The 25,021-nt window shown below is 37.6% G+C and overlaps 1 protein-coding gene across 1 annotated transcript in view; it reads left to right on the forward strand.

Moving 5' to 3' along the window:
• Positions 1–25,021, forward strand: part of Apoltp (Apolipoprotein lipid transfer particle) — a 668,275-nt gene that overhangs the window by 155,712 nt on the left and 487,542 nt on the right. Inside the window, exons 23-24 of the mRNA XM_067142082.2 lie at positions 3,530–3,715; positions 13,037–13,206. Of these exons, the coding sequence (XP_066998183.2) occupies positions 3,530–3,715; positions 13,037–13,206 (356 nt within the window). The remainder of the gene's footprint in view (positions 1–3,529; positions 3,716–13,036; positions 13,207–25,021) is intronic.

A 25,021-nucleotide genomic window follows, 5' to 3' on the forward strand; every position in this document is an offset into this window, starting at 1 on the left:
CTCAGTCCGGTGGTATTTGAAGGTGCTCAAATACGTCAGCCTCATGTCGGTAGATTTACTGGCACGTAAAAGAACTCCTGCGGGACTAAATTCTGGCACCTCGGCATCTCCGAAAACCGTAAAAGATTAGTTAGTGGGACGTAAAACAAATAACATTATTACTACTACTACTACTACTACTACTACTACAACTACTACTACTACTACTACTGAGTGAGCCTCTGCCTTAAGTATGCCCACTGCTCATTTGAAACAGCGCATCAGAGTAGGGATCGGATAGCTAGAATACTATGATGAACCAGTGTGTTACATACCAGCAATATCACAAAATGTATGAACCAGAGGAATGGCATGCTAAAGAAGAAAGTTTTCTAACTCCCCAGCTATTTCCCACCTATATACAGTCAGGCTGTTATACTCGGTACGTAGCAGTAATCCCATCTATCGGAGTTGAGAGGCAGCTTAAGAGACAAACAACATCACAACAAATAATGGTCAATGTAATGTTATTTTTGATCAATGTTATGCGCTTCCGATATTGTAGGCCTTCACATTTAGTTTTCTTCCAACTCTGAAATACCTCTCTTATCATAGTCGGTACGGTAAAACTGAATAAAACCCAAATGACTGGAAATTGTATTCTCTATAACTTTTGTTATGAATTTTACTTCCATAGGAGCAATAATACAGGTATTTAAAAATTATATTTTAAGCGCCTTCCCCTAAACTACAGTTTCATCCAGGATGAATAAAATTGTTTATAGCTTAGACTGTAGTTTCTTATTCCCTGACTCTATATACCGATTTTCAATAAATTCTGTTAACACATTTTCTCGTGGCTCGGCGTTGATATGGACTTAGCAACAAAAATACAAATTCATGAATATCTGTGTTGTCATAGCCGGTACGGTAAAAATGTATAAGACATTAATGCTCGGAAATTTAATTCTATATAACTTTGGTTATGTAGAATTTATTGATACGACCATTAATAATATAAATATTTGAAAATTAAATTTTAGGCCTTCCACTAAACTACCATTTCACTCAGTGTGAATTAAATTATTTATAGCCTAGATTATAGTGGCTCATTCTGCGACTTTGCATACCAATTTTTAATGAGATAGGACCACTAATAATGTAAATATATAAGAATTAAATTTTAGGCCTTCCCCTAAATTACCATTTCACTCAGCGTGAATAAAAATATTTATAGCCTAGATTGTAGCGACTTATTCCTCGACTTTGTATACCAATTTTTATTAAGATAGGACCACTAATAACATAAATATTTGAAAATTAAATTTTAGGCCTTCCCCTAAACTACCATTTCAATCAGCGTGAATAAAATTATTTATGGCCTAGATTGTAGCGACTTATTTCCCGACTTTTCATATCAATTTTCATTAAATTCTCTCTAGCCGTTTTCTAGTGATTCGGGTACATACAGATAGACAGACAGACAGAAATTACAGAAAAGTAAAAAGTGCATTTCCTTGTTACTGTGGTCATGACCGATACAGAAATACAATTCTTTTGAAATTCTGAGCAATGTACAGATGAAACTCTTATTATATATATATATAGATAGATAGACAGATTGATCTAAGGCTATTTGACCATTTTGTTGGGTAGAAGGATACCAGTATGAGCTATTAAAATAATTAAATTATTCATAATATTTCAAGCATTTGGTTTTATTAAGCAGAAAATCAAAAGGTATAGCACCTTTGCTGAATGGTCATCATCCTGACCTCTGATTCAGAAGGCCCTGGATTTGATTCCCTGCCAGGTCGAGGATTTTAACTGTGTGTTGTTAATTTTAGCTTGATACTTGTGATTTTCTTAATATACACCTTTGTCTACATACAACACATCACACTACAAAAAACCACAGACACGCAGTAATGAATACATCCCTCCGCACATCCGTAAAACTGGGGCCCAATAAATGGTTGGAGGGGGAGGGAAGACAAGAAGATGATTCACAGGGAAATAGATACATATAAAAATTAAGAAAAATGGAACAAAAATGTTTGACTACATTAAAAATCTGATTCACTTCAGTCTTTACATATAAGAGAAATTATGTTTTGTAATGTATTAAGAAAATAATAATAATAATAATAATAATAATAATAATAATAATAATAATAATAATAATAATAATAATAATATATGATTGCCAGGCTGAGTGGCTCAGATGTTTATGATGCTGGTTTTCTGAGCCCAAGGGTTTGATTATAGCTCAGTCCAACGGTATTTGAAAGGGCTCAAATACGTTAGGCCTGTGTTGCTAGATTTACTGGCATGCTAAAGAACTTGTGCAGGACAAAATTCTGGCATCTTGGCTTCTCCAGAAACCACAAAATTAATTAGTAGGACGTAAAACCAATACTATTATTGTTCTTGTTGCTGCTGCTGTTATTGTTGTTATTATAATTATTAATGTAGGATATTGAATAAAAACAGCTTGAGAATTGTTTCATATCAATAAATTAAAATTCACATACGTTACTGAGCCTAAATTGTACACTGTAGCAAAAAAAATACATAATATTTTATCATTGCTGTCTGCGTCGAGTGTATGTAACGTTATGTTCTTGTCCCCAGAATCAGATCACTATCATAATAAAAACATGATGAAATGTAATCAATAATCATTATAATCATGCTGATTGTTGTAAGGAATATTATAATCACAAATGTCTATGAAACACCATTCTCTCTCTCTCCTTATATCTGCCAACTGTAGCTTTAACCCTTAGTCAGGCATGAACTGAAACAGGGGATGCCCCTGCCTAAAGTGGTGTGACAAGTCTCCCTCACAGTTGGTGAAGGAGCTTTAGTTAAAATAAACAGTCAGTAAAATACACACTCTAGATAACAAAATCTTATATTTCAGCATAACATAGGATATTTAATGTTTTAATACAAGATGATTTGGCAGAGACTTCATAAAAGCAACCCTACTGTAAGTCACTAATATTAAATTTCCATTGCAGCTTAAGTTATACGTTTGTTAATGTGCATGATTTGCATCAAGGGGCTTTTTGGAGATTTTCTAGTACACTGACAGGGCTGTTTATGGTACCATCATGTAGTTTAAAGATCAGACTAGCAGTTGGTGCTGAAATCTAAATATCAAAATCAATACTCATCCTCATTGTGTCATCCTATTAAAAATTTTGCCACGTGACTTATAGTGGGGTTTTGTGGTGAACGTCACAAATATTTTCTCAAATCAAAATTGTGGTGTGTTAATAATTCTGAAGACCATTTCTGAGTCCATGGAGTATCGGAAATCTGTTATTACATTTTCTCATTGCTGCAGAAGTAATGAACTGTTCTGTATTTACATTGCTCTTCAATAATCACCCAATGATCAATATCATCTTTACTAATGCTTACAGTTTCTAAAGGTAAGATCACAAAGAGAGAGAGAGAGAGAGAGAGGGGGGGGGGGGGGAGAGAGAGAGAGAGAGAGATGTAAAATATTGCTAATCCTAATTATGTATCTGTTTCACAGATAGATATCTCAGCAGTCTGGTTTAGTGGACACAATTTGACAGCTAGAGGCCTCTATCAAGACAGAAGTACTTCAAAGCAAACAAGTCACAGCCTGAAGCTACTTATTAAATCGCCTTCATTCCAAGAAATTGCATTCTTGGGCAAATATATTCAAGATGAAGAAGAACTAAAATTGGACCTCCAGGTATGTTGTTGTTGTTATTATCATCATCATCATCATCATCATCATCATCATCATCATCATCATCATCATCATCATCATCATCATTATTATTATATTATTATTATTATTATTATTATTATTATTATTATTATTATTATTATTATTATTATTATTATTATTACAGTCGAACCTCCCTTCTGCGGACACCATCGGTTCCGAGGAAAAATGTTTGTTACGAGAGGTGTCCGCTAAAACAAGTTGTAAAATTAATTGAACATTTTAACGGCAAAGGACATCCTCCTTAAATATAAGCATAGGCCTACATATCTTTATATTTATTATTCTAAGTCATTTCTGTGTTAGTATTTCATAGAGAGTTATTATAAGTGATTTTACATCATTTACAAACATTACAGCTTCGTGAAGTAATCGTGAAGCTTCGTCTGTGTAAATTTAGCACATGTTTTCTTAACTGCGGTATTCTCCAAAACGGAATAAAGTCTGTTAAATGGTTCCATAGTGTTCTATTTTCCTCCCACTCCTTTAAAATTTCAGTTCTATTCTTCACAATAGTGTTTATTTGAGTTTTCCCGCAGTTGAATTTTTCAGCAAGCTTTCTCACTGAAAGTCCCTCGTCACTTTCTATAATCACATTTCTTCTTGCCTCGAGATCTAAACACGATCGTCCCTTGTTACTCATGTTTAACAGACAACTCAAATGCTACGGTATTTCTGTCTCACTAATTAGCGCCTGTACTCTCTTTTCCTTCTCAAGTTGACTACCTGAGCTCGACCTTATCAGCGACAATCCGAGTTATGAATAGAATGATGCAAGAAGGGACGAAAATCCCCAGGTAACTTGTGAGTGAACAGTCTCTGGCAGCATTTCTGGGCAATTAGAATTCTCAGAATAGGCCTATACACCACTATAGGTAGAACTGCATTCCAATGTACACTCTCTCCCCTCGCACTCGAAATAGTACAAACATTCAAAAGGGATTTCCTTATGTCTGAATAATGGTTTTAAAAGAAAGGTTGACATGTGGTCCGGTGTAATAAATTGTCCTGCAATGCATAAAGTGTCCGCTTAAGTCAAGTGGACGGGACAAATGGCGAAGTCCGCTGTCCGGAGTTCGAGGTGTCCGCTTAAATGAGGCCAATTTAACACTTGTCTTATGTAAAATAAAATCGGTTCCGAGGAAAATTGTTCATATAGGGAGGTGTCTGCTGAATAAGGGTGTCCGTTAGGGCAGGTTCGACTGTATGATTATTATTATTATTATTATTATTATTATTATTATTATTATTATTATTATTATTATTATTATTATTATTATTCACTCACAGTCAAGTAATAACCATTCTGTTCTTTGCAATATAGCAACCACCTTCAGTACATTACAGGTGATATATGACATCCTGTTACTTATTGAAAAAAGTTTATTTTGATCACTTGGTTTTTGGCTGAAAATTTTTATACAGGATGTATTCATACATATGATTACTTTCAATTCAGTAATGAATTACATTAATACGATTTTCAGACTTGTAATCATCTCTTGTTGTAATGATTGCTGGAGGGTGTATCCGACATACCTGGTTATGTTGCTGCTTTTTATCTGAGTCTGATTATGAGTGAGAATATTTAGTTAGGAGTTGCAGCCTGTTTCATGAAATACTCTCATTGATGAAAAGAATGTTTTCAGAAAGAATGGTGGAAATGAAATTTAAACTGCATTTGTTGAAAAGTCATATGATATTATTGCAATAATTACAGTATCAGATCAAATGAACTACGAAGTTGGCAGTTCAGGCATACTGCTGGTCTCATGTCAGTAGGATGTAGCACTATGTATGGCCTGGATACATGTACCAGTTTGGTTCGGAAGGGAGTCTTACTACCACTGTATCCTCTCCGAAGGCAAGTCTCGCTTGATCTACCTGGCCCTCAATATCCTGAAGATCAGCTGAGTCGGAGTTGATGTCCAAGGTGATCCCACACATGTTCTATTGGGGATGAATCAGGAGACCTTGCTGACTTTGGGAATGCCTCCACATGATGCAGGCTGTCCATATGCAGTTGTAACATGTGAATGAGTATTGTCTTATTTAAAGACAGTAGCAAGGTGTTTTCTCATGAGAGAAAAGACTTGAGAATGCAGGATGTCGCTCACATATTGCTGTGCTTTTGGAAAAATGCCACAGGCAGTTTAGATGAGCTTAATCAATACGGACCAATCGAGGACCAGAAATGGTCAGTTTTTGTTGATTTATTTCTGTGCTGTCGGTATCCCATGAATCACTACCAGAAGAAGTACCGTATGACTCCCCACAGTGTGATACCTGGAGTAATGCCTGTGTGTCTCTCCATAACATTGACTGGACGTGTTTTCTCTTCTCATTGCTATCATACTCGCACAAAATAGTCATCGATGGTAGTGTAGAACCAAGGCTAATTGCTGAACATGATATGGTGCCACTCCTTATCAGTTCATGTCTATCACTTACAGCACCATTTCAGATGCAGCCCTCTCTGCTCTGGTGTTAGCAGCAGCTTACACATGGGAAGGTTGACCTGCAGTTTGGCTGATCTCAGTCATCGAGACATGCTGCAAGATGACACAAGATGTTGTTGGGAGTTCAGTAATAACTGTGGCTGGTGAAAATATGGAACAGTGTAATACTTGATGTGGAATACAGAGATCCTCCCTTGACATAGTCTATCTGAACCTTCACTATGTGTGGGTGCACTCGTACACCCATTGGTTCTAACATGAAGTAACTGTGACATCTGAACATCCCTCGGGCCTTGATATTGCAAAATGTGACCACTCAGGCTCATGAAGACCCTCAGTGCTGGTAACGCTGTCTAATGATCTGTGTTCAATGACCTTCCGTCACTGTTTTGAATGATTGACACTTCATGCATGCCTGATGGCACTGTAGCTATACTGGAAACAATTTTCTTTAAAATTTCAATTTGGTTAATATGACATTTTTCAGTCTGTTGAAACTAAAAAGTAATCCCAGGTTATTAAAACCAGAAAATACCTTAAAAAGAAGAAATTTTTTATAACAAAATATACCTGAAAAAGATAACATTTAATTAACAACAAAATGACTTGTTTCATTCTTGAAAGCAGATCTTCAGAAATCATTTATTTTTTAATAAGAATTTATGAATATGAACAGTTATATTCTGTTATTAAAATTCCATTTACAACATCTTAATAAATGTGGAAATGTTTGAACTTACCTCAGTGATGCACACTACTCCTTGTTGTACTTCTTCTTTCCTAAGTTGTCCAGGGTAGATCCCCTCACGTGGTCTCTGGCATCATGCCAGCTCACCAATCTACTAGTAACTTTCTGTTACATGATACTCCAGTGAGGTTGTCAGTTTTCACGGAGATGTACTTATAGTATATTTGTTTTTGTTCACATTTTTCAGGTATAAATTCTGTTATTGTAGATAGCAGGTAGGGGCCCACTTCGGAGGCAACCCTGCCCAGAGAGTGGCTCCCCTACCTATGTCACTCCCAGAGCACACTGACCCTGTGTGTAGCATCTGGTAAGGGTCCCAGCTCAGGGTTGCGAGCGAAGACCTCAACGGAATCTACAGCGAAGAAGATGGGCTTCGGAACAGTGGAGATTGCGGAAGGGACAGCCCAGTACTCGGGGATTAGTATTAGTATACTATTCATCAGCAGCGTCTTGTTTCCCTTGTTAGGGGCAGCTGCAAGTGCATCTGTTCCCCGTGTAAGGGGCGGCCTGAATAATTGCTGGCAGTAGCTCTTAAACGCCTTTGGGAAGGGTGACCCCATCATAACAATAGCCTAAAATGATTGGTGGTAATTATCAGCCTAGGAAAGGGTTAGGGCGTACCTTGCTAAAAGCGACACACAGTTCTTGTGCTGGGGGAGCTGTGATAAGTGGGCCACCAGTGGTTAATATTGTGAAGGTAGGAATAATAAATATTATGACCCTGATGGGAAAATTACAGGCATTGATTGATTTTATGGTGAAAGATAATGTTACATTGATGGGACTGAGTGACATCAAGTGGAGGGGAAAGGGAGTAAAGAGGATGAGTAAAGGGTACACCCTATACTGGGATAAAGGAGGTGAGGCAAGAATGGAGTAGGAGTGATTGTTAACAAAATCCTCGATGAAAACGTAGATGAAAATGTTAGTGATAGAATAGTCAGAATACAACTGAGGACGGAAGAAGTAGTAAAAGATTTCATCCAATTTTACACACACCCAAACTGAAAACAGTGAGGAAAATATAGAGGAATTCTAAGAGACACTCGAGAAAGTAATCACCAACGTGGAAGTGATAGTCATGGGAGACCCCAATGCACAGGTTGGAAATGACAGAATGACATTTGGATATGGAGAAAGAAATAGTGAGGGAGATAAGTTGATTGATTTTTGTGAGAGAAATGGAATGATTATGTGTAGCACTTGGATTAGAAAGAAGAATAGTAGAAAGATCACTAGGTATGGCTGGGATGAAAGGACAAAAACAATTATTGATTATTTTTTGGTTGAGAAAATAAATCGTAAACTGTTAATGGATGTAACATTGATTGATTTGATGGAGACCACAGAGTAGTGGTAGCAAAATTGAAAATAGGTAAAATTGTGAGAGTAAAAGAAATAAGAAAATAAAAGTATGGAAATTAAAAGATAAAAGAACTCAGGAGAAATTTCAGGAGGAATTAAAACAGCACATCCCTATATCAGAAATAGGTCTTAGGATGTGTCCTATCATTTTTTTTAAATTTAGCCAAATCGATCTCCTCTCACGTATTTGATTCACAATATTAGTGAGAATACTGTTGTATGGGTTGATAAAAAATAAGAGGAAAGAAAAAATCTACACAAAACAAGTGAAGGAAGAAAGTGGAAATGCAATAACAGACCCAGGGGAGATAAGGAATAGGTGGAAAGACTATTTTGATAAACTCCTCAATGTGAGAAATGATGCAGAAGAGAGTGTAGAGTTGAAGTATGATCCAAAAATGGAGAGTTATATTGCAATGGCAGAGGTGAAAATAGCTGTTAAACAAATGAAAACAGGAAAAGCAGCAGGGATGGATGAAATATGTGTGGAAATGATAAAGTCAGCAGGCCCTACTGGTCTACATTGGTTATATAGGCTGCTAAGTTGTATATGGAGGAAAAAGCAAGTACGGTACCTGATGTTTGGTGTAAAAGTTTAATAATACCAGTATTTAAGAAAGGTCACAGGAAAGTATGTGACAGTTATTGAGGAATTACACTGTTGTCACAAGTAGCCAAAATATTTGATGAGAGGAAGGGTGGAAAGAAATATGGAAGAGCAGTATGGGTTTGGACAGGGCAGGTCAATGATAGGTCCTATATTTACCATTAGATTACTGATGGAAAAACAGAGGGAATGTGGAAAAGATCTGGTGATGGTATTTCTTAATCTAGAGAAGCCATATGGTAGTGTTAATAGAGAAAAGGTGTGGGAAATCCTGCAAAGAAAAGGATGTGGAATGCAATGAAGGGAACTAGTGAAAGCAATGTGAAAGGTCCATGAAGAGCAACATCGGAGAGAGATGACCTCTACAAATTCAAGTTCAAATTGAGAACTAGTGTTAGATTTAATGGCCCATCCAGAAATGAAAGTGGACTAAGGCAGGGAAGTGTATTGTCTCCACGTATGTTTATAATGGTTATGGATGTAAGTTTAAAGGAAACAAAGGCAAAATATGGAGGGGATATGAAAATATTATTTGCAGATGACATAGTGACCTGGGGAGTCCACAATACAGAAGTGCAAATCCAACTAGAGGCTTTAAGTGCAATATTGAGAAATGTATTGATTGCATGGACCATTAAACCTAACACTAGTTCTTAATTTAAACTGTATCAATATGGATATGATGAAGTTCGTAAATCGTAACAACTTCAAGTTCTCCGCAACCTTCACACCACCGCCATTGAAGCACAAAATCGTCTCCACAAAGTTCGAGGGGTCAATGTTAGTGAGAGGACTATTCGAAGAAGACTGGAAGAAGCCAATATTAAGTCCAAAAGACCTGCTACAGTCCGGAACTCACCAGAGAGCATCGTACAGCTCGACTACGTTTCACAAAGGAACATCTTGGCTGGACAGTACAACAATGGGATCAAGTGTAGTTCACCAATGAGTCGTGATTTGGCCTCCGATCACTTGACGGAAGAGAGAGAGCCTAGAGAAGGCCAGGGGAAAGGTATTCCCCTTGCACATTCTCATTCAGGGTGCCTTTTAAGAGTGGTTCCATGATGGTGTGGGCAGGAATTAATACAGCTGCAAGGAGGGATTTGGTCTTCGTGGAGAATGGGAGCCTTACCACACATCAGTATATGCAGGAAATCCTTCTGGAGCATGTTGTGCCTTTCACTCAATTTATTGGTGATGATTTTACATTAATGCACGACATTGCACACCCACATGTTGCGAGAATTTTGCAAAAGTTCTTGGATGAAACAGGGAATTGTGCTATGGCTTGGCCTGCTCGAAGCCTTGATTTTAATCGTATTGAGCACATTTGGGACCAGCTGGGGAGAAGAGCCCGTCCGCACTATTCAGAGACCCTACAGGACCTACAGAATGCCCTCCTGGAAGAATGGGAGCAGATTCCTCAACAGGACATTACTGGATTAATCAGGAGGATGCCTGAAAGGTTGAGTGCCATCATTGGTGCAAGAGGTGGCAATACACGCTTTTGAAGATGCGAACAGGGGTCCCTGAGATCATCTCCAAGGTCTGTGAAGTGTACATAACATCAAAACAGAGGTACATTACTTTTATGTGCTTACTCAATATTTCCTTGAAATGTGCATCTCTGGCTTAATTTGTTCAATTTGTTTATAATCGTCTTTCCATTGTTAGACACTTAGATAGGACCATACCCCAATATTCTATCATCAGATAGTGGATTAGTTTCATAAAAGTGTCATAAATTTAAAATAAATTTCAGTTTTGAAAGAAATTTAAATGTTGCGTTTTTCGAGCCACTTATTGTATAAGAATTGTTCCAGTTTTGTCCAGACTCCAGTGGGGAGAACAGATTAGTTTAGAAATGACAGTGGACTCAAACAGGGAAGTGTATTGTCTCCACTTATGTTTACTATGCTTATGGATGAAATTCTAAAGGAAACAAAGGCGAAATATGGAAGGGATATGAAAATATTGTTTGCAGATGACATAGTGATCGGGGGAGTCAACAATACGGAAGTGCAAATCCAACTAGAGGCTTTAAGTGGCAGTGTTGAGAAGTATGGTATGAAAATCAGTGTGGAGAAGAGAAAATCATTGGTGATGACAAGAGGAGGAAGAGAAGAAAAAGGAATCATTAGTATCAGGGGACAAAACCTTGAAGTTGTTGAATACTTCAAATATTTGAGAAGTGAAATAATGCAAGATGCAAGGTTGGATAAGGAGATCATCAGAAGGGTATCAGAAGAAGTACGTTCTACCAGACTGTAAGGAACCTGGTGTGGACAGAGAAGTTCCTATGAAATGTAAAGAGATAATGTATAAGATATACTATAGCCCCGTATTAATGTACTGGTATGCATCAGAGACTTGGATTTTGACAGCAAGAAATGAGAGTAAAATTCAGGCCACTGAATAGTATGACAGGGAAGACAGGGAGAGACAGAGTAAGAAATGCTGAGGTCAGAAAAGAGATAGGGGTAGAAAAACTGAGTGATAGGATGGAGAAGAATAAATTGAGATGGTTTGAACATGTTATGAGGGTGAAGGAGGGAAGGATACCTAAACAAGTGCTGGAGGCTAACATAGAAGGAAAGAGGGCAAGAGGGAGGCCCAGACCAAGATGGATGGACTCTGTCAAGAACAGTGTAAGAAAATGAAGACTGGACTGGAATGCAATTACTGAAGAGGAGTGGTGGAAGGAGAGGCAACGGTGGAAAGTGCCATGATCACCCTGACCTGGCAGGAGCTGGACAATATTCTGTTATTGATTGTTTCTTTTCTTCAGGTATTTTCTAGATGAATTAATATTACATTAGGTTTGAGGGACTGAAAAACCTAAGTTGCCTATATTCTATCGCTATAGTCATACTGGCACCACTAATGCACTCTGGTGCACCGATCAAGCTGGCTGTGCGGTCAGGGTCATGCAGCTTTGAGCTTTCATTTGGGAAATAGTGGGTTCAAATCCCACTGTCAGCAGCCCTAAAGATGGTTTTCTGTGGCTTCCCATTTTCACACCAGAAAAATTCTAGGGCTGTACCTTAATAAAGGCCAGGGCCACTTCCTTCCCACTCCTAGCCCTTTTCTCTTCCTTTGTCACCTTAAGATGGTGCAACGTAAAGCAAATTGAAGAGAAAAAAATGCATCTGGTGCCCATTCTAGGTGTTGCAGATTGTTGTAACTAAAGATTTATACACCCATTAATATGTACACATTTACCAGAATACATTAGTGGTGCTATTATGTCTGTAGCAGTAATATCATCAGGCATATGTGAAGCATCAGACAGTCATTCAAAACCATGAGAGTGCTGGGCCGAGTGGCCCAGACAGTTGAGGCTCTGGCCTTCTGACTCCAACTTGGTAAGTTCGATCCTGGCTCAGTCCATTGGTATTTGAAGATGCTCAAATATGTCAACCTAGTGTCAGTAGATTTACTGGCATGTAGAAGAACTGTTGCAGGACTAAATTACAGTACCTCAACATCTCCGAAGGCCGTAAAAGTAGTTAGTGGGACATAAAACAAATGACATCATTATTATTATTATTATTATTATTATTATTATTATTATTATTATTATTATTATTATTATTATTATTAAAAGAGTGAGAGAAGTTCATTAAGCACAGGGACTAAAATGCAAAATTATTGGGTTAGTGTAAGATGGTATGGTATTTCAGAAGAAGATCTGAAAATGATTTCTCGAATATATCTGTTAATGTTAATTAATCCTATAAAATAATGTTACAAAAGTAGTGGAGGGAGTAATTTACAATTCTTTTTGTCTTTTACTACATTTTGTACAACAAATGACAATGCTGATATCAGCAATTTTAGATTTACGTAACTTTTCTCAAATTGTTATTTTTATATAACTGAACCATTCTTTTTTGGATACTTAATATTTTGTGTGATATAGTATACGTCTTCCTGTTTTATGAATACAAACCAGTCTTTCCATTGAGATATTAACTATTGGGAGTGTATTTTCATGTACAAATGTATGTACCCAAGTTCCTTCTTATTTTTAATGACGTAGATTTACCATATTTTTTGTTTGATATTTAGATGAAGTTTGTCATCTTCGGTATATTTCTTTGTAGGCAGAGCACAACAAAGAAAAATACAGTATTGTTCTGAAACATGCATCTCCTTCATCAGTTGAGTTTGAAACCTACGTGGAAGTACGTGTGAAATCTGCTGTATATTCCGTGACTACTATGGTGAACTTACTGCAGCACAGGCAAATTTTGATCGAGCTTCATTTGGATCAGTAAGTAGTCATTTTTGAGTCCCATGAACTAGGTAAGGCACATGGCTTTGATAGATATGACGACGACAGTAGTTGTTTTCGAGGTTGAAACTATGTGTTTATCTATCCTGAAATATAATTACCTGAAGTATTTTCTCACAATCTTTAATAATAGAATTAATATATCGTATGAATCATTAAATTCTAATGAACATATGTGTGAACTGTAAATCGTTCTTACACAAGCAAAGCACAATTTATGTTCACTTTCAGAATCTGATTTTGGTAAAGTATTCTGAAGTTTTTAATTTTTTTTGTAAAATAAAGTAAATAAAATAGTACATCATATTTTCAGTTATAATAAAAACCTTCCATAAGAAATACTTTATGACTGTACTGATGGGCTGTTTGTGATCTTCATTTACTTGTGTACCCCATTTTTGGCCTAGTAGTTAATTACTCTTTGCCTCAGTGCAAAGATAATTACATGAGTGTGTGTGTGTTTCTGTGCTCTGTGTGATAACTGCAAAAACTATGCAGGACAAAAGAAATTGGAAATTACCTTGTTTTCTTTTGTACAATTAATACTTTGTTAGGACTAATATTAACGGAGATATTTGAGAATTAATATTTGATCTTACTCTAAACTAACCAATTACTCTTTAAGCTATCTTCCTATTTTTATTTAAATACTAAGTTTTGTGAAATACCAATTGCTGCCTATTTACAAGTCTCTGTTCTCTTCACAGTAGGTGGTCCAGCTCGTTGGCATTAACTAGGATATTGTTATCCTGATGACAGATCTTTCACTTTTGGTCCTGTAAGCATAGTCACATTACTCACAACAGCCGTTCACAGATATGCTTGAATACAAGGCTTCTGGCTGCCACAACACACAATAACAATTCCTTGCTTCAACTCCAGAGAAAGTCCAGTAACTCGCACATTCAAACATAGTGAACTACTTATCACTGACAACTAGACAACAACAGCTCAACAGTGCTAACCAGCAGGACAATATTCCTCACCACAACGACAGTTAATGCTGCTCCATTTCTACTCATAACAGCTCCTCCACACGCTGAATCCAGGGCGGTCTAAAATCCATGGTAGTACACACACACAGTACTCCGCTCCATATGCAGAGCACATACAATAACCAGCAATACTGCTGTCAAGCTTGAATCACTCACTCCATGTCAGTACACGTACACTACTCCAGTCAGTACTCCAAGGCAGTACACGCACTGCACTCTGCTCAGATACTCTCTGACACCAGTGGGACACAGGCGGCAGTCATCACTGCTGTTGTCCCAGTCCAGCGACTGAACTTCAACACTGACTGGTGGAACACCCACCACACACTTGACCCTCGAACACTACAGCCACTCCTCGTTTGTGGCAGCCTTGTATTTATATCTTGATGATGGGTTACTAGTATATTCAGGGTTCAGCTAGAAATGGAACATTCCTGTTTCCTGTTCCAGATAGTGCAGGGTAAAACCAGACAAAGGGAACAATACAGGGAGAGGCCGGCCATACCCTCAGACTGGGAGCTCCCAGTTGACTCACTAGCCCCTTTCAGGAAGGAACGAAGAGGGCTACAGCAGGGTTGGCTAATGACAGTATTAATCCTCTTATTGCCAGGGCTTAGATCCTCAGATTATGTGTAGAATACCAAACCAGTTTTCAGCATTTTGCACGTGCACATTTAAAATATTGTATAATTAGGCCTACTAAGATTTTTACCTGAATCTATCTCCATATTTTAATAAAAGTATGAATTTACTGCTGATATAGATTTATGCATAGTGACATGCATAAATAGTAAAGAAAGAAATTTTAAAAATGGTTAAAAACTTTGTTGACATGGGGAAATAACATTTTAAAAGGTTAAAGGATTACATTATCAGAATTCTTGTCTTCTGCAGTATTGCGGAAAGAACATCCACCTTCTCGTAACCCTAATACATGGCCTTGTTCAAACTCAGAAAGCTGCTGATACTGCCTTCTTCATCTCTTTAAAGGTATGTTTGACTCACACCTACCTCAGAACATCAACACCAGAGAATGACTAATGCTCACGAAGTGTACAGCGCGTATTTAAAACAATCTTGCCTTGTATAGCAATTGAGGCTTTCACGGCCGGCATTACAGATCATGTGAGTATTTTCCAGGCTTGTGGGCCGTAATCCAGGAACATGTGATGATCCCGACGTTTCACCGAAGACTGCGTTCGGCATTATCACGGTTTCCAACCGACTTCGATAGCAGCAAAGCTCACAGTGAAATGGAGTGTTGTTGCAGTTCCATCTCATCATATAGTGCAGGCTACAGTGCACTGCTCGCCTAGTGGTCTGCCATGCTGGAGGGGTGGTTGCTGATTGGCTGTTCTTCGGCCAATGATTGAAGCATTAAGGAGCCTGATGTACATCGATCTGCCTTGGCGGAGACAGGCAGCTGATCACCCGTTGCTTTTTCTGGTCTGCTGTGGCTATCATGTCCTCCAGGATTGAAGGTTTCCAGGACTGGAAACCAGGCTTTGCTTACCCCCGTTCAGAGCCCTCCTTACGATTGAAGCTGTTGGTGTGCTTTAGAATTTCAATGGCTTCCCTTTGTAGCCGGGTGTGATACGATACAGTAGGTGACAGTACTTTGGTGTCGCTGTACTGTATGTCATGGCCTGCTAGCAGCGACTGATGATCTTTCTGCTTGTCCTAGCCAGCTGTGTCTGTTATGCTCCTTCAGTCCTGTGGCGATGCTGCATCTGATAGTGCCTATGTGTACCTGGCCACAGCTGCATGGCATCTTGTAGACACCTGCTGTGGAGAGAGGATGGTGCTTGTCATTTAGCAGACCTTGTTCCTGGATTCTCTTCATTGGCCTATATATGGCTTTTACTCCATGGGACTTCAGTAGCCTCCCTGTTCTGTCAGTTGTCTTTTCAATATACGACAGAAAGGCTTTAGCTGCCAGCCACTCCTCCTCTTTCTCCCTGGTTTTGGGATGTCTGGGATGGAGTGCTTGCTGGATATCATTATCGCTGTATGCATTAGAGAATAGGGCCATTTTGAGGTGGCTGAGCTCCTTGTTTAAGTGCTGGGGTTGACAAATTCTCCTTGCACAATCGGCTAGCATCTTAATCACTCCATTTTTTTTTTTTTTTTTGTGGTTGGTGGTTGGACGTCTTCTGAAGATATCAGTCTGTGTGGGTTGGCTTGCAGTACTTTGTGCGTCTCAAGTTTAAATCGGCCATCTTCATTAACAGAACATCGAGGAAAGAGAATTATCCTTCATTTTCTGTCTCCATAGTGAACTGAATATCGGTGTAAATACTCTTCATATGCTATAGAAATGGCTGTAGTTGTTCTTGTCCATGGCTCCAGATCACAAGATGTCATCTACGAAGCAAAGCCCCATGTTAGGTTTCAGTGGTGCGGTCTCGAGTGCTATTTGTTCGAACTTTGCCGTTAAAAAATTTGTGATCATTGGATTCAGAAGACACCATCGATTTGTATGTCAGAGATTCAGGCCACTTCATACAAAAGCTGAAGAACATCTAGTTAGAAGCCGAAGACCTGCTTGTCTGCTTCGACGTGGTCTCACTCTTCACTAAAGTACCTGTAAAGGAGGCTCAGATTTTTTCCGGGGACATTACCAACTTGTTTAACCATTGCCTCACCACAAGCTATGTACTGTGGCATGAAATTTTCTACAAACAAATCGACGGTGTCTCTATGGGCAGTCCTCCCAAACCAGTGATCGCAAATTTCTTTATGGAAAAGTTCAAATAAACAGCGCTCGAAACTGCACCTGTGAAACCTAAGGTGGGGCTTCTCAATTTCTTGCTGTTGTTGAGACGAAGACGAAGCTCCCTTCCCAAAAATTGACCAGCAATCAGCTTCAAAGTTCTGCATTAGTCTCAATTTAGGGCACTTTAAGCAAGCTCATAATAAATAACAGCTTACCTGGAAGGAGTGAAAGAAAAAACATTCAACAACAATTTGAACAGTGTCATGAATCCAATCATTTTTAAAACCTTTTAACCGGAAGACAAACAGACATTTTTAATGTAACAAAGTAAAACTTTTAACAACTATTCCAATGAATAGATAGGGGCCGATGACCTTCGATGTTAGGCCCCTTGAAACAACAAGCATCATCATCATCAATGAATAGATATAGTTTTTAAGCTGGCCAACTATGTAATCATCCAGTCTCATTTCATTAACCCATTAACCCCCACATTGTTTTAAAATTATTTTAATTTAATTTGTATTCTAGTAGTCTTTAAGAGAATCAATGTACTTGCAAATAACATGTTCAAAAACTTAGCGATTCACCTAAGCTTAACAACAGCTGAAGATGTTCCCAAGTGAGAACGAAACATGTACTGTTTACAAATAAAAATTTGCTAAAAAGCAAATAAAAAGTATCAAAAAGGTGGAAGATTTTCAATTATTGTAACTCTCTGTGACCCTTGATAATGCCGAACACAGACTTTCGTGAAACGTCAGGACCATCACATGTTCCTGGACCATGGCCTGCAAGCACAGAAAATACTGGCAAAACTCGCTTTGCAGGGTCATAGTGCAAACACTCCTCCCGAATTTCATTTATCTAGCATAACTCCTTCTAGATACAGTATTGGCATTTTATCTTGCACCAGTGTATGAGAATAGGATCAAAATAGGTCTTAAATGGAACTACCACAATAACTCTGAACATCAAAATTGTCACGGTAACCATGAAAATATGTATTTAGAAATAACACTAAAGAATTACAGTTTACAAAACCTACAGCCTTAGAGTTTTAACAGGTCTAGATTTTTTATTTATTTTCTTTCAACAACTAAGGCCAATGTGTACACCCCGTTTCTGTGCATAAGCAAATTCGACCAGAAACAAAGTATACTTAAAAATCTCAAGCTTTGTTTGTGTTGTGGCATGATGGTGATCTGCTTAACTAAGTCCAAACGTTTGTTTGAGATTCTCAGATATTTGTTCACCCCCTAGTTCCGCTTCTTGATAGAGGATCAGGCATGAGGTGAGATGAATTTATATGGAATGTTTTTATAGCCAGATGCCCTTCATGCTGCCAACCTGAGTTGAGGAGCTAATGAAGATGAAATTAATTATAGTAAATGAAATTGGATAAGGACATGGAAGGCCGTGGCCTTTGAATTCAAACTGTCTCGGCATTTGCCTGGAAGTGGAGAGGAAGAACCCCAGAAAACCATTCTCAGGGCAGCCGATGGTTGATTTTGAAACTACACATATCCCGAATGCAGAGCTTTGTTCCATAGCTTTTACGTGTTAATATACGCGGCCATTCTCCTCAGTCGATAATCTCAGTATGATGGCATTTTAAATCACTGTACACTTTAAGAGTTTAGAAACAGGGAAATTAGCTGAAACTCTGATGAGAAGTTGTCAGTAATACTAGAATTATGTAAATAAGAACAAAATTAATATTATTCATAATACAGAGTCCACCAGGCCAGCCAGTTTGACATGCATTGCATGTAAGCTGTGGGAAAGCATTCTTTCTAATTATATTAGACATGTTTGCAAAATTAATAACTGGTTTGAAAGAAGGCAGTTTGGGTTTAGGAAAGGTTATTCCACTGAAGCTCAACTTGTAGAATTCCAGCAAGATATAGCAGATATCCTGGATTCATGAGGTCAAATGGACTGTATTGTGATTGACCTATTTAAGGCATTTAATAGGGTAGATCATGGGAGACTACTGGCAAAAATTAGTACAGTTGGACTAGAAAAAAAAATGACTGAATGGGTGGCTATATTTTTAGAAAATAGGACTCAGAGAATTAGAACAGACGAAGCTTTATCTGACCCTGTAATAATTAAGAGGGGAATTCCTCAAGATGGTATTATGGGACCTTTATGTTTTCTTATATATATATCTATATATATAAAGTAGCTTGTCCTGACTGACTGACTGACTGACTGACTGACTGACTGATTCATCATCGCCGAGCCAAAACTACTGGACATAAAGAAATGAAATTTTGGGGATATATTCATATTAAGATGTAGGTACTCGCTAAGAGAGGATTTTTGGATATTCCGTCGCTAACGGGGTGAAAAAGGGGGTGAAATTTTAAAATGAGTGTGTCTATATCTCAAAACTTTTCAAGTTTACAGATGTGAAAATTGGTATTTACAATCTTCTTTAAAAATAAGGAAACACGTATTTTTTTGTTTTCAGACAATCCCAATAGGAGGGATGAAAAAGGGTGAAATAGGGGTTGAATGCCTTTAATCCGGATACGCTACTTATATCTCAGAAACTGAAGATATTACAGTCCTCAAAACTGGTACTTTTGATCACTGTGAAAAATAAAGAAACACGTATTTTTTTGTTTTTGGAAAATCCAATTAATGCGAGGGTGAAAGGGGGGGGTGAATTTTTAAAATGAGTGCATCTATATCTCAAAAGTTTTAAAGTTTAGAGATGTAAAAATTAGTATTTAGAATCTTCATTAAAAATAAAGGAACACGTATTTTTTTGTTTTCGGAAAATCCCAATAGGAGGGGTGAAAAGGGGTGAAAATGTGTTGAATGCCTTTAAAGAGAATACATATATCTCAGAAACTGAAGATATTACAGACCTCAAAATGGGTACTTTTGATCGCTTTCAAAAATAAAGAAACACATATTTTTTTGTTTTTGGAAAATCCAATTAATGCGAGGGTGAAAAGGGGGGTGAATTTTTTAAAATGAGTGCATCTATATCTCAAAAGTTTTAAAGTTTAGAGATGTAAAAATTGGTATTTAGAATCTTCATTAAAAATAAAGGAACACGTATTTTTTGTTTTCGGAAAATCCCAATAGGAGGGGTGAAAAGGGGTGAAAAATGGGTTGAATGCCTTTAAAGAGAATACTTATATCTTAGAAACTGAATATATTACAGACCTGAAAATTGGTATTTGGGATCTACTTTAAAAATAAAGAAACAGGTATTTTTTCGTTTTGGGAAAATCCAAATAATGGGGGGTGAAAAGGGGGATGAAATTTTTAAAATGAGTGTATCTATATCTCAAAACTTTTAAAGTTTATAGATGTAAAATTTGGTATTTAGAAATCTCCTTTAAAAATAAAGAAACACGTACTTTTTTGTTTTCGGAAAAATCCTAATAGGAAGGGTGAAAAAGGGTGAAAAATAGGTTGAATATCTTTAATGAGGCTACTTATATTTCAGAACCTGAAGATATTACAGACCTGAAAATTGGTATTTGGGATCTACTTTAAAAATAAAGAAACAGGTATTTTTTCGTTTTTGGAAAATCCAATTAATGGGGGGTGAAAAGGGGGGTGAATTTTTAAAATGAGTGTGTCTACATCTTAAAACTTTAAACGTTTACAGATGTAAACATTGGTGTTTAGAATCTCCCTTAAAAATAAAGGAACACGTATTTCTTTGTTTTCTCTAAATCCCAATAGGAGGGGTGTAAAAGGGTGAATAATGGGTTGAATGCCTTTAATGAGGATACATATATCCCAGAAACTGAAGATATTACAGAACTGAAAATTTGTAAATGGGATCTCCTTTAAAAATATAAAAACACGTATATTTTTGCTTTTGGAAAATTCAATTAATGGCGGTTAAACAGGAGTGGCAAATTGGGGTGAATTTTTTGAAAGACTATATCTACAGAACATCTGAGAAGCGTAAAATGTTACAGACGTAAATAGTGGGTGTTTGGAATCTCCTGTAAGTGTAAAGAAACATAGGTGATTTGTCTTTGGAAACTCCACTTAAGGGGAACTAAAATGGGGTGAAATTTTAAAATGAGAATTTCTACAGTATATCTCAAAAAACTTAACATGTACAGAAGTGAAAAATGGTCATTTTTTATCCTATTAAAAATAAAGAAAAGTGTATTTTTAGTTTTCGGAAATACAACTTGGGTAGTGGGGGTGGGGGTTTAAAGTGACTGAAAATGGTGTTGAATTCTTTTAATTAGGCTACTGATATCTCAAAAATGAAGATGTTACACACGTGAAATTTTATTTTTGGAATCTGCTTTAAAAGTAAACAAACACGTATTCTCGGAAAATCCAATGAAGGGGATTTGGAGTGTTATAGGATAGAAAACATTAATTAACTTAATTGTATGAGAATACATACATCTAATAAAAACTAAAGTTGTTACAGACGTGAAAATTGGTATTTTGATCTCCTTTAAAAACAAAGAAAAGCGCGTTTTGGGGGGGGAAACAATCTTTGGGGGGGGGGGGGAGTGAAAAGGAGTTGAATTCCTTTCATGAGGACACATAAATCAAAAACTGAAGAGGTTAGAGTGGTGATAATTGGTATTTAGAAGATCCTTTACTATTAAAGGAACAAGTATTTTTTGCTTCAATATCACTTTGTGAGGGAGGGGGGGGGGGGAGTGTGGAAGGAAGTTAGAAACGTGAATTATTTTTAAGGGGATACTTATATCTCAAAACTGAAGGTAATAAACGTGAACATTGGTATTTGGAATCTCCTTTAAACATAAAGAAACACGCCTTCTTTTAATTTTTTGGAGGGTGGGGGTAAATAAACTTAACGGCGGTGGGGTATAAAAAGAGTTGAGACCAATTGATTTTACTGTTCATAATGTACTCCGTTGCTCAGTCGGCAGCGCGCCGGCCTCTCACAGCTGGGTTCCGTGTTTCAAATCCCGGTCACTCCATGTGACATTCGTGCTGGACAAAATGGAGGCGGGACAGGTTTTTCTCCGGATACTCCGGCTTTCCCTGTCATCATTCATTCCAGCAACACTGTCCAATATTTCATTTCATTTGTCACTCATCGATCATTGCCCCAGAGGGGAGCATCGGCAGCCGGCACAATTCCTATTAGGCATAGATATCAAGGATAATTTAATAAAAAATCACCTATTTCAATATTCAATATTCAATATTGAAGCCCGGGAAGTACGAAATCGATTGCTGGAAGGAATGATTGAAAAGTGGGAGGAAACTTCCAGTAATCTATTAGAAAACGAGTCAGATCGAGAATTTTGGCTGATTCTCTCAGAAAAAGAGTTAGATCGCGAATTTCGGTGGATAATATATAAAACAATAAGCATTAAAATATAAATTTCAGTATAATACCGTAGCGAAGCACGGGTATCATGCTAATCACCTATTTCAATATTCAATATTTCAATATTCAATATTGAATAGGTGATTTTTTATTAAATTATCCTTGATATCTATGCCTAACGTCTTCTTCAATACGGAACAATAATGAGAGTTGTTACTTGTAACAATTCCTATTGTCGCCGCTAGATGGGGTTTTATTCATTCCATCCCTGATCCTGTCGAATGATAGGAAACAGTCTGTAGACTTGCGATGTACTTATTCTGATCATAATCCGATCATTTTTAATCTTTCCTGGGTTCTTTTTCAACAGCCATATTTTCCTTCGGAGAACGTTCTTAGATTAGAGTAGATTCTCCTGGCATATAAATAAAAATTTAAACACATTTGAAATAAACGATAGGAATGAGATTGGCCGTCAAATTGTTCACCTCTATAATAAGGTCAATAATACACGGAGGTATGTCATTCGTATCGCCAGAAATTCCACACACTTGCCTACGCGCAACAATGGTGCTGGTCACATTGTTAGCAATGACAATGGTAGCAGATGTATTTTACCGCCAAGTAGCGGTCTTGCATCTTGCTGTGGGGTCCAGAACATATATAATAATAATAATAATAATAATAATAATAATAATAATAATAATAATAATAATAATAATAATAATAATAATAATAATAATAATGTTCTGGACCGTCGTCAAATGTGCGGACCGTGCTGGAAACGGGTCCTGGACGGGCAGGCCCTAATGACTAAGAATGCAGTCCGGTCGCGGGTTCAGTACCGCCAAGACACCCAAGACGACACCATGCCTGATCTGAAGGATTTGTTCCATATTAAAAATGCTTTTAGGAAAAGATGGCAAAGATTTAGGGACCCAAGTGACAGGGTGGTATACCTGGAACTAGCCCGGGAAGTACGAAATCGATTGCTGGAAGGAATGATTGAAAAGTGGGAGGAAACTTCCAGTAATCTATTAGAAAACGAGTCAGATCGAGAATTTTGGCTGATTCTCTCAGAAAAAGAGTTAGATCGCGAATTTCGGTGGATAATATATAAAACAATAAGCATTAAAAAATAAATTTCAGTATAATACCGTAGCGAAGCACGGGTATCATGCTAATATATATATATATATATATATATATATATATCAATGATATGTGTAAAGAAGAGGAATCAGAGATAAGGCTGTTTTCAGATGATGTTATTCTGTACAGATTAATAAATAAGTTGCAAGATTGTGAGCAACTGCAAAATGACCTCAATAATGTTGTGAGATGGACAGTGTGCAATGGTTTGATGATAAACGGGATTAAAAGTCAGGTTGTGAGTTTCACAAATAGGAAAAGTCCTCTCAGTTTTAATTACTGCGTTGATGGGGTGAAAGTTTTTCTTGGGGATCATTGTAAGCACTGAGGTCTTAATATAAGGAGAAATCTTCATTTAGGTGATCACATAAATATGATTGTTAATAAAGAGTACAGATCTCTGCACATGTTTATGAGGGTATTTAGGGGTTGTAGTAAGGATGTAAAGGAGATGGCATATAAGTCTCTGGTAAGACCACAACTAGAGTATGGTTCCAGTGTATGGGACCCTCACCAGGATTACTTGATTCAAGAACTGGAAAAAATCCAAAGAAAAGCAGCTCGATTTTTTCTGGGTGATTTCCGACAAAAGATCAGCATTACAAAAATGTTGCAAAGTTTGGGCTGGGAAGACTTGGGAGAAAGGAGCTGGGCTGCTCGACTAAGTGGTATGTAATACCAATATAAATGGTCTGGCCGAGCTGTCAGTGGAAAGATGGCATGGAATGACATCAGTATACAAATATGTTTGAGTGATGTCTGTAAAAGTAGGAAAGATCACAATATGAAGCTGGAATTCAAGAGTACAAATTGGGGCAAATATTAACTTATAGGTAGGGGAGTTAGGGATTGTAATAACTTACCAAGGGAGAGGTTCGATAAATTTCCAATTTCTTTGCGATCATTTAAGAAAAGGCTAGGAAAACAACAGATAGGGAATCTGCCACTCGGGTGACTGCCCTAAATGCAGATCAGTAGTGAATGATTAATTGATGATTGAGAAAAACATGTACACTCCTTGTCAGACTGTATCAGGATACTGACATTGTCAATTGTTTTGAAGAACCAATATGTTGTAATGTGGTCTTTTGCCCCACAGATGTCGGCACTTGCATCACAGTAGTAGGAAAGCAATATGGCTAGGGCACGCTTGACGTTCGAGCAGCAAAAATGCATTCTGAAGTGGTTTATCCAGTTTGATGAAATGAAATGGCGTATGGCTTTTAGTGCCGGGAGTGTCCGAGGACATGTTCGGCTCGCCAGATGCAGGTCTTTTGATTTGACACCCGTAGGTGACCTGCACGTTGTGATGAGGATGAAATGATGTTGAAGACGATACATACACCCAGCCCCCGTACCAGCGAAATTAACCAATTAAGGTTAAAATTCCCGTCCCTGCCGGGAATCGAACCCAGGACCCCTGTGACCAAAGGCCAGCACGCTAACCATTTAGCCATGGAGCCGGACTCCAGTTTGATAATGCTGTTGAAATGCAACGTCAGTGGAGATGGGAGTTTGAAACAGAACCCCCAACATGCCTAACAATTAAGCACATTATTGTTAAGTTTGAGGTGTATGGAATGATTTGTGTTATTCACAAAGGAAGATTGGGAAGAATGCATA

The sequence above is a fragment of the Anabrus simplex genome, chromosome 2, assembly GCF_040414725.1.
Source record: "Anabrus simplex isolate iqAnaSimp1 chromosome 2, ASM4041472v1, whole genome shotgun sequence".
Lineage (NCBI taxonomy): Eukaryota > Metazoa > Arthropoda > Insecta > Orthoptera > Tettigoniidae > Anabrus > Anabrus simplex.